The 11,003-nt window shown below is 48.9% G+C and overlaps 1 protein-coding gene across 7 annotated transcripts in view; it reads left to right on the top strand.

The window, feature by feature from the left end:
- The first annotated feature begins 1,832 nt into the window (after positions 1 to 1,832).
- Positions 1,833 to 11,003, top strand: part of SLC6A20 (solute carrier family 6 member 20) — a 61,996-nt gene continuing 52,825 nt past the window's right edge. For 2 of the 7 annotated variants that reach the window (XM_089918055.1, XM_022573392.3), the window contains exon 1: positions 3,578 to 3,802. In XM_089918055.1, the coding sequence (XP_089774181.1) occupies positions 3,682 to 3,802 (121 nt within the window). In that variant the 5' untranslated portion in view covers positions 3,578 to 3,681. The other 5 variants (XM_089918056.1, XM_089918057.1, XM_089918054.1 and 2 more) reach the window with 5 other exon arrangements.

Here is an 11,003-nt window from a genome sequence, read left to right as displayed (position 1 = left end):
TTCTTTTTCGTGTTCTTTAAAAAATTTTATTTTATTTTTGGCTGCATTGTGTTTTCGTTGCTGTGCGCAGGCTTTCTCTAGTTGCGGCGAGCGGGGGCCTACTCTTCGTTGGGGTGTGCGGGCATCTCACTGCAGTGGCTTCTCGTTGCGGAGCATGAGCTCCAGGCGCATGGGCTTCAGTAGTTGCAGCACGAGAGCTCAGTAGTTGTGGCTCGTGGGCTCTAGAGCACAGGCTCAGTAGTTATGTCGCACGGTCTTAGTTGCTCTGCGGCATGTGGGATCTTCCCAGACTAGGGCCCGAACCCGCATCCCCTGCATTGGCAGGCGGATTCTTAACCACTGTGCCACCAGGGAAGTCCCGTAAACACAGCCATTATTAAAAATAAAGTTATATGAACTAACAAATTATTTAAAACAGAGGTAGTCAATACTCAAAGCCCACCACTTCCTAATTATTTTCTACACTATTAGCTCTGTTCTTGAGGTTATCTGTATCATTGCATATGTGTGGTGGACGTTCTGTTTAACGGTGAGCTACTGTACTTCTATCCCAACTCCATGTTCAGTGACACCATGTTGGTAGCTTGGAATCGGCTGTGGTGGGAATATTTACACCATAGAAATTGGTAAACCTACATATCAGAGCTCTTGCCGCAGAGAGCCAGTTGTTAGCCATCTGCCAGCCCACCACCACTAACATCCACCCCCCTGCTTTGCTGGCTCCCTGGGCAAGCACACCCACCCAGGCCTGTTCTGTCCTCTCCTAGCAGCCACAGCAGCACAATGGGTCTTGTCAGGTTAGAGTCTTGTCAGATGGGGTTCAGGAAAGTGTGGGGATGTTACCAGGAGGCCTGAGGTGTTACTTAGTCCTGTTACAGGGATGCCTCCTTGTGCTACCCACAGCCCTACCCAGGGCCTCACAGCATGAACAGGCTCCCAGGGAGTCTGCCAGTGTGACTGGACAGAGGTGCTGGCCTGATCCCTGGGGGAGGGAATCGAAGAGGGGCCTTGCTTATGTCAAACCAACAAACACCAAGCCACCTCCTCTTCCAGGTAACAGGCTGGGCATCTCTCCAAGGTGCCCAGTGTCTGAAATGCGGCCACATAGCCAGGTACTGTCTAGGGAAAAGTCATTTATGAGAACAAGAGCATGCCAGGCGGATGGCTAGAGGCAGCAACATGCCTTCTTTACTATTCAACAGCATTAAAAGGCAGCCCTCTCTGTGGGTCTCTGAGACTTATTTTGCCACAAATTTTAATTATCAGGAATATCATCATGACCTTGGAGTTGGTAAGGGAGGGGTCTCTTAAAATGACATTAAAAAAAAAAAAACTAAAGGAGAAGACTAAGGTGAAAGATTGGTAAATTTGGACTTTATTAAAATTAAGAACGTCTGTTCATCAAAAGACACCACTGATAAAAAGGCAACTCACAGACTGAGAGAAGAAATCTGTAATACATAAAACTGACAAAGGACCCATATTCAGAATATATAAAGAACTATACAGACAAGCCATTTAAAAGCTGGCAAAAGACTTGAACAGGCACTCCATGAAAGAGGATATGCAAATAACCCAATCAGCCTGTGGAAAGGTATGCAGCCTTATTAGCATTAGGGAAATTAAGATTAATAGCCACAGCGAACTATCTCTACACACCCACAAGACCGGGTGGAACTTTGAAAACAATGACAAGTGTTGGTGAGGATGCACAGCAACTGAAACTCTCGGGAGTGTAAACTGGTACTACCTCTCTGGAAACAGTTTGGCAATGTCTACTAAAGTGCACACATACCTACCTGATGGCCCGGAGTTCCCAGCAATGAGTGGATTCATGCACCTAAGGACACGTACTAGGATGTTCAGTAACGCTTTATTCATCACAGTCCCAAACTGGAGACAACACAAACGTCCCTCAGCCATGAACTCGAGTATGTTCATACCTCAGAACCCTAGAGGGCAGGGATAAAGGACATCATACACTGCACACCAGAATGTGAGTAAATCCCACCGAGGAAGCCAGGCAGCAAAGAGCACATACTGCATGAGTTCAGTTTTGTAGAGGTCAGAGCAGCTGAAACTGACCTCTGGGATAGAAACCAGGATAGTGGGTTCCTCTGGGGAGGAGGTGAGGGGTAAAAAAAAACACTCCCTAGAATTCGAAGTCTAAAAATCAAAATCGTCTCCCCTGCTGCATTGAGAACTTTTTCTCCTTTGCTTGTTGGAGGTAGGAAGGTCGAGGACAGGTGGTATGTCTGAGGAGCCCCTATCTTCCTCAGCACACCCCGCTTTCTCCTGTGCTGCTAGCCAGGCAGGAACTCCTGGGACAGTCCAACCAGCGGTTGAGCCACAGTGGTGATTTCATTTTGGCATCAACTAAGATTCCCACTGGCAGCTCTGCTTTTCATCTCCTTTTAATTTTACTTATTTATCAAGTATTTTCTTAGCTCTTACTCTGTACCAGGTGCACTGTTGAAAGTATGTCATTAGTGTGTTATTCATTCAGCCTGTAGTAATGACTTCTTTGCTGAGCACTTAGTATGTGCCCGATAGTAAGCTAAATTCTCAATTAATTCTCACATGAACTCATGGAAGGGGAAAATATTTGTTCCCAGTATAGATAAGGAAACAGAGGCTCAGAGAGGTTAAATGACTTGTACAAGGTCACATAGCCAAGTTGGTGGCAGAACTGAGATTCAAAGCCAGATCCTGCTTCACTCCCAAAGCACCTGACTTAGTCGTTTCTAGCGACCTCCTTAAACCAAATCACCTGAGAGACTGGTAGAACTATGAGGTTTCTTAGCCCCCACCTGCTCAAGCCTAGTGAACCAGAATCTCTGGCCCCAGGAGTAGAATCTCCCACAGTGGTTGTTCGAAACCTGATTCCTGGCCCCATCCTGCACTACAGAGCCAGACTCCCGGCCCTGCACACAGTAGGCACACACAACCTGTCTGTGAACGGAAGGAGATGGCTGCCTGGATCACTTCTCTTCCGCTGGAGGGGTGGGGGGAGTCCCTTGCTTCCTTCTGGTCTCTGGGCAAATGTAAGTCCCCTCCTCTGGGAAGCCCTCCTTGACCACCCCAGCCTACCCCCCTGCCCCCAGAACTGCTAACCCCTTTGCCTTAGTTGCCTTCCTTGCCTCTCTCTGTCTTAAATATGGACTAGGGTAAACCATATGGAATTATCCTTTCTGTAGGTCAAAAATAGTTGAAAATGGGCTATTTCATCCAGTTCATTTAAGCAGTTCCCTTTACCAGAATGTCAGCTCTGGGAGGGCTGGGGATGTTTGTGGTGTTCACAGCCCTGTCCCCAGACAAAGCCTGGCACACAGTAGGCACTCTGTAAATGCTGGGTAGGTGCTCGAGGGAACCTGGCCACTCCCAGGAGCTCCACAGCCGACGCACCAGACCCCACGTCGAGCTGGAGGGGCCCGGGCGCCATCCTGTACGGCGCAATCTCGGGTGCCTTCCCGGCCGCGGCGGCCCGGCGGCGGGGTGGGGCTCGCCGTCATCCATTTACCAGCCTCGCCCCTCCGACGCGAGCGCCGTTAATGAGATTAGCAATTAAAAAGCGGGCGAGCCGCCGCGGCGGAGGCGCGGGGCCATCCCCAGGCCGAGACGGGCGGGACGGCGCTCCTGGCGGCCGCGCACCGAGCGCGCCGCGCGCCGAGCTACGGGGCCATGGACGAAGCGCGGCCGCTGTGGGCCACCCCGCTGCAGTTCGTGTTCGCCTGCATCTCGTACGCCGTGGGCCTGGGCAACGTGTGGCGCTTCCCCTACCTGTGCCAGATGTACGGCGGAGGTGAGTGCCGGCGCCCGGGCTGCGCAGTCCCCTCAAGACCCCGCGGGGTCGCCTTCTGTGCCGAGTGGCCTGGGGGTGCGCGCTGGGGTTAGCCCCATATTGCGTGCCAGTAAACTGAGGCTCAGAGAACGAAGTGATTTGCCCAGAGTCACAGAGGCGGGAATCGGACCTAGGACATCTCAGTCCACAGCTGAAGCTCTTATCCAGAGCGCCTTCTCGAGCCCTCTGCAGCCCCGACCCCATCCCCGGGGCGGCCAAGCCCCCCAGCACGCCCTTGTCACCCTTGTTGGTCAGGCTGCGGCTCTGCGAGCAGTAGGAGGCACGGGGTGGGGGGTACACTATTTTCCTCCTTCGGGAGAAGAGATGTCAGGGGTCTGACAGCAGGAAATTGTCTTGTTCAACAGAAACTCATTATACAACTTTCAGATCAGAAACATTCCTGGCAGCATGATTTGAAACTCAGGATAAAAGGATTTTGAGCTATTTCTTTAAATTTTTTATCACAAGATTGATTTGGGTTTGGGACCACAGTAGGCAGGAAGGCTAATCACTCTATTGCAGTGTTGTTCGTTTGTTTTGGTTTTTTACAAATTTTTCCTCTGAAACGTCACAGTGCGCACACTAGACAGCAACGCACCCACACAGCATTCGCATACCTTCCAGGGAGCTGGAGACGCCTTCTGTGACATGCCAGAGAACCTCAGTGAGGGTCAAGTGCCTTTTTGGAAGGCAAGGTGGCAATAGAGATTGAAGTCTCAGCATTAAAAAAATTTTTTTCTGAGTTTTTCTATTTCTAGCATTCTACATAAAGAAAATAGTTCTGACAGAAAGTAGACAGTAGAAGGATAGCCTCCATCTTTTAATAAGAGCCAGGCATGGGAAACCTCCTAAGCCCTCAGCTAAAGGGGATTGGTTCCATCAATTATGGAACATGCACGTGGTGGTGCTCTTGGAAGCCATTAAGAAGGTTTTTCAAAAAATGTATTTGAGCATCTTTTCATGTTATACGTTAAATGGAGGGAGGGAAGTCAGATTCAAAGCTGTATAAAATGGATGATCTCAATTATGTTTTAAAGTATGCAGAGAAAAGAGAATGAACAAAAACATACCAAAGAGAATAAAACAATAGTTATCTTTGGCTGTGTGTGTGTGTGTGTGTGTGTGTGTGTGTGTGTGTGTTGTGGTGTCTTCTATACTCAGCATGAGTGGTTTTTTTCACCATAGAGGACAATGAAAGATGTTAGACCAAAGTATTTACTAGGTTTAACCTGTTCAAGAAGACCAACATAAAACACTACTCCCTCACTCTCACCCACTCCTCCAGCTCAAAAAAAAAAACTTGACAGAAGATTAATGTACAGTTTTTAAAAAAAATAGTGCATTCTTAATCCTCTGACTCCTTTTTTTAATTTGAAAGGCATATATATATATATATATATATATATCTCATAAGTATGTGAAGTACGTGTATTCCCATATGCTCCAACAGCTTCATAACTGACTTTCGTGAGAATTATTTGTCAGGATGAGATTTCCACATCATTCGGCATTCAGCACACCTACCCACGATACCTTTATCCTGCTACACATTTCCCAAACATGAGACCAGGTGAGCCTTGCTGTCACGTGACTATTTAATTCCTTATTTCTAACAACAGCATTACCTGAGTAGTCTGCAGGTGGACACTGGTAAGGTGGGGTAGTTCTGAGGTGGAATATAATTGACACTCGAACAACATGGAGGTGAAGGGCGTCCATCCTGCACGCTGTTGAAAATCCCTGAAAATTCGCATATGACTAACAGTTGGCGCTCCGTAGCCACAGTTCCTCCGTATCTGCGGTTCAGCCCACTGGGGATTATATAGTATTGTAGTACTTACTACTGAAAAAAGTCTGCGTATAAGTGGACCCATGCAGTTCAAACCCAGTGTTGTTCAAGGGTCAACTGTATATATAAATTGCTAGGGACACGGCAAGACCTTCAAGACCCAGGAAAAGAAAGAAGAAATCTTGTGCCTGGTACAGTATACTTAAGCTGATAGGTGGAAAGGTCGATGGATGGATGATGGTTGGAAAGGTAGATGGATGGATGATGGTTGACCAGCAAATGGACACTGGAGAGAGGATGGATTGGTGGGTGGGTGGAGGGACGGACTCCATGGGTCCATGGATGGACAGATGGATGGGATGGATGGGTCCAGGATGGACAGATGTAGGTTAGGTGGGTGGCGTCCTCTCAGTCATAAGTGTCTACAGAACAAAGACCAAACAGCTTATCCTGGCTTGGTAAGGACTTGACCACCTAACACCTGCCCCTGTTTCCACCTCATTTCCTGTCACTGATCTTCCCGCAGCCCCCCTCCCTGCCAACTGTTCTGAACAACTGTCCATTAGTGAATGACCACTCTCTACCTCCACACTTTGCCCAAGCTATTCCTCCACCTGGGATGCCACTGTTAGCCTGGGGCACTTCCAGCACCTGGGCAGAAGGCCTGCACTTTGTTCTAGAGTTTCTGTCGCCCACTAGCCCCGTCTCTGTGAAGTGGTGCGGTCAGAGGAGGCACCCAATGAATATTTGTTGCATGAAGAAGCCAGGTCTGTTATGAAAAGCCGCAGAGTTCGTGAGGCAGGGGTGCTGGTGGTTTTCCCAAGCCTTTCACTGCCCAACGGTGTCACCTACAGTAAGTGATTTCTGTTTACACTCCTGTTCTGTACCTGACAGGTAACCAACCGCATCATGAAAGGCTCCAGAGGGGCGTCTAACTTCCCTCTACACAGAGCCCTGGCTTCCACCACCCAGCCCCCCGCCAGCCAGCAAAGAGCTTGTTTATAAACCGCAGAGCCAGGCTGCGCCAAAATACTTCCCAGAATAAAAAGGATTAGGGGTCCGTGCTCCTTCCCATGAGGCTTCCTTCCTGCTCTGTGGGCCAGGCGGCACAAGGAATGTTAATTCTGAAGATTACATTCCAGGTGCCAGCACCCGATGCTAGAACAAAGGAAAGGCAGCTGAAGGAACTGCACAAAATCTGTGCTTGATAGTCAGCAGGCCTTGGAGACCAAGTCAAAGTCTAAGGCCGTGGTTGTTCAGGAAGAAATTGGGATGCAAATGTGTTGTATACCAACATGTGGAAAATGAGTGCACCTGCTGTTGACTTTTATATAAATGTGCTCAAATCATGGAAGAAACATGGAAGAATGAGAACACTGATGTGGCTCATGGAAATGTGGATTTTTTTTCCCCTAAATTTTCTCTGTATGATATTTAACCCATAAAGAGGGGCAGTCAGAAGACACCTGACTAGGCAGTGGGACAATGATGCTTTTCCTCAAAGCCCCTTCTGCTCCTCTGGTGCTTAGGTCATTGCATCTCAGACTTTGCCCACCGAAGCTTCTTAAACTACAGACTGCTGGCCCCGCCCCTAGAGATTCTGATTTGGAGAACTGTGGGGGAGGGCAGGATTCTGCATTTCTGACAAGCTCCTAAGTGATGCCAGTGGATGCTGCTGGTCCATGGACCACACTTTAGAGGAATCCCCCAGCCCCGACCACCAGCTGCTGGGAGGCAGGCGGTGGGGTGCCAGTAATGTAGAACAACTGGCTTTTGGAGGGAGGAGCAGGACCTAATTTATACCATTTGCTGATGATCATGGTGTAAATACTCCCACTGTGGCCAAGTTCAGACTAACCAGTGGAATGTCTGGGAATGTGGGGTTGGGAGGAGATGTGCAGCTCCTGAGAGCTGGTGTGAGCCAGCCCCGGCATGCCTGGAGCCACAGCCCTTCGGGGCAGCACCCAGCCTGGGATTGAGCCACACCAGGCCAGTCCACAGATGGACGGGTGGGCAGCACGACAGCAGCTCCCTTGTGTAGTGTGTGCCTGTGTGTGTTGTGCTCAGTCTCTGGCCCTTGGTGTTTCTACAGTGCTCCTGGGTGGAACAGAAACCTGAGTTTCAGAGGTTGTAAAGTATCAAACACAATTTGTAAAGTAAGCTCAAGAGGCTGGGTCCCAGCCGTCAGAAAATGTCCCCGGGAGTGCCGTATCTGCTGCTCACCCTGGGATTTCCAAATTCATTCCTGGTGACAACCACACTCCTGGGCTCCTGACATGTGCCAGGCGCATGTAGGGTGGACACAGGGGACTGAGGCAGAGATATGATGAGGGTTAGGTTGGGGTTAGGCTGGGCCTGTAATAAGGAAGAACCTTTATATTCTATCACAAGTTAATCAGTAAAGGGATGTTGCCTATAAGCTTAAATTATACATAATGGCCCATCTCTGGGAACCCTGGCTCCCAGGTAAGGAGCATTAAGCTAAAATACCTTTGTTTAGCTCACAGCAAACATCCTGACGAGGCTCACCTGTGAATGGCTGCATTTTCCCCCGCCCCCCGCCCCCCTGGAGGCTGACCGGAACCAGGAAATGCTTGGCTTTACTCCCTCCCCTTTAGTATAAAAGACCCTGAATGCTAACTTAGGCAAGATGGTTCTCTGGGAGACGAATCCACCATCTTCTCAGTTTTCTGGCTTTCTGAGTAAAGTCGCTATTCCTTCCCCCAGCAACTCATCTCTAGATTTATTGGCCTGTCGTGCAGTACAAGCTTGGACTCGGTAACAAATTTTGGGTTGGGGAATTTTCCGGTAAGGCCCTAGCAGCTGCTGGGGACCACTTGTCCAGAGAATCTGCCCTTCAAAATTCCCCAAAGTGGCACTGGCTGCCCCAGTGCTAGGCAATTGGAACAAGGAATTGATATTTGGGAGCCGACGGGTTCCATACAGTAGGGTAAGTCACTCCGGTGTGTACAGCCGGAAACTTTATTTCCTCTCCATTTGGGGCTTTTTCTCCAAAATAAGCCAGTTTGTTTTGTATGTGAGTGGGGTACCCTGTTGGAGAGAGGAAAGAGTTGTTGGACTTCTACCCAGTTCGTTTGCTTCTTTGGATGCTAGCGTTGGTATGTGCCATTTGTGTTTTGTTTGTTTTGAATTTCTGTCTTTAAAAATGGAGAATGTTTCAACTATCCCAGAAGAAAGTCCTCTGGGGCTTCCCTGGTGGCGCAGTGGTTGAGAGTCCGCCTGCTGATGCAGGGGACACGGGTTCGTGCCCCGGTCCGGGAGGATCCCACATGCCGTGGAGCGGCTGGGCCCGTGAGCCATGGCCGCTGAGCCTGCGCGTCCGGAGCCTGTGCTCCGCAACGGGATAGGCCGCAGCAGTGAGAGGCCCGCGTACCGCAAAAAAAAAAAAAAAAAAAAAAAAAAAGTCCTCTGAGGTGTGTTTTGGATAAGTGATCTGATTACAGCTGTGACCCGTGAGTAGAAGATGATGATACTTTATGGTAACATTGTGTGGCCACAGTACTTGTTAGAAACTCCACAAGGGGTTTAGGCAGAGTTATCTTGGGACCCTGTGCACCGTATACTGCTACCCTTGCTGTGTTAATTACGTCGTTTGTGGCCTCCTATGTCGTTGGTATATGTAAAACCGCAAGACCAAACTTGAGGGTTCATTTAGATTTTCTGCTTGTTCTTTGGGTTTTTTGTTTCATTTTGTTTGGTACTCTTTCTCCATTTACGGCCAAATCAATTTTGTGATATTTAAAACTCTTAGTGATGTCAGATGGAGGAAAGGAATAGAAAAGGGGCGGGGGGGAAAGACCTGTCTGTAGGACATTCCCAGGGAGAAGAGAAAGGTTCCACTTGGTTCCTAAAATCATCAAAAGCCCCAGCCCAGAATTCCTCCTGGTTGGCTGATGCCAAGGCAAAAAGGCATCCTTTTAACTGTTAGAGATGATTAATTGCTATTTATGGTTTTATGGTGGCTTTTCTGTGAAGAAGTGGGGAAGAATGATGACATTCTTTACGTGCAAGTATTTGTGCTATTACATCAGGGAGAATAAGAGAAAGAAAGGAATGAGAGTGAGGATAGGTTGCTTCAGACCTTAACTCCTCCAGCTGAGCTCGGGACTGCCCCTCCTTCTAGGGATCAACTAGAAAATCCTGTGTTAGTTCCTGGGGCACAGGGGCCTGGTATGGTATTGCCATCTAAGACCCGACAGGGCACCCAGTTGGGGTGAGGAGCTGCTCCTGGGGCAGGAGTTTCCCTTACCCCATTATCTCATAGGGGGCCTAAATGCCAACAGCCAGCCAGCTGGGTTTCTCAGCCTTGTTTATTTGAAAAGATTGCAACCCTCCTTTATAGGGAGCTCTCCTACACCTGAACCCACTTGGCAGTACCAACAGCTGAACCAAATTGGAACCCAATGAGGGAGGACTGCACTTATTAGAACATCACTTATCAGTGCATCTTGGCAGGGCTTTGAAAAGGGGAGCCAAAGCAAAAAGAGGTTGAACAAAATTTAGCAAAAAAACAAATGAAGACCCCTCTGAATTCTTGGAGAAGATTTATCAGGCCTACAGACATTATACTAATGCAGATCGTGTGGCCCCTGAAACTATTAGAATTGTAAATTTGACCTTTTTTACGGAGGGCAAAGTGCCTTATATCAGGAGAAAGTTGAAAAAATCAGAGGATTCATTTGAAATGAACCCTTCTCAATTGGTAGATGTTGCTTTTTAAAGTGTTCAACAGGGCTTCCCTGGTGGCGCAGTGGTTAAGACTCCACCTGCCAACGCAGGGGACACGGTTCGAGCCCTGGTCCGGGAAGATCCCACGTGCTGCAGAGCACCTAAGCCCATGCGCCACAACTACTGAGCCTGCGCTCTACAGCCCGCTAGCCACAACTACTGAGCTTGGGAGCCACGACTACTGAAGCCTGCATGTCTAGAGCCCGTGCTCCGCAACAAGAGCAGCCACCCCAATGAGAAGCCCGTGCACTGCAATGAAGAGTAGCCCCCGCTTGCTGCAACTAGAGAAAGCCTGCACACAGCAACAAAGACCCAACACAGCCAAAAGTAAATAAAATAAAATAAAATTAAGAAAAAAATAAAGTGTTCAACAGGGAACAACAACAGAAGAAAGAAGATGCAAAATGAAACGCCACTTTTTTGGCAGTGGCGTTGAATTCCCTGAAGGTGAGTAGTTGGGAGAGAGGTAAGTCACCAGAGAGGTAAGGGCCCAGCCCTTCTGCCTTCAGTGTCAGGAGGCGCACGATGGCCCAGGAGGAAAGGGCAAAGACCGGCTGACAAACCCAGGATGGCAACCTGGAGGCTGCAGTGGCCTCAGTGGTAAGGGTTCGCTCCACCCCCCTG

The sequence above is a fragment of the Delphinapterus leucas genome, chromosome 10 (genome assembly GCF_059928025.1).
Source record: "Delphinapterus leucas isolate spDelLeu-1000000601 "Yukka" chromosome 10, BTC_Dleu_Yukka2, whole genome shotgun sequence".
NCBI lineage: Eukaryota > Metazoa > Chordata > Mammalia > Artiodactyla > Monodontidae > Delphinapterus > Delphinapterus leucas.
Note: the sequence above shows the minus strand (reverse complement) of the source record. Positions and strands in the feature narration are given on the sequence as shown.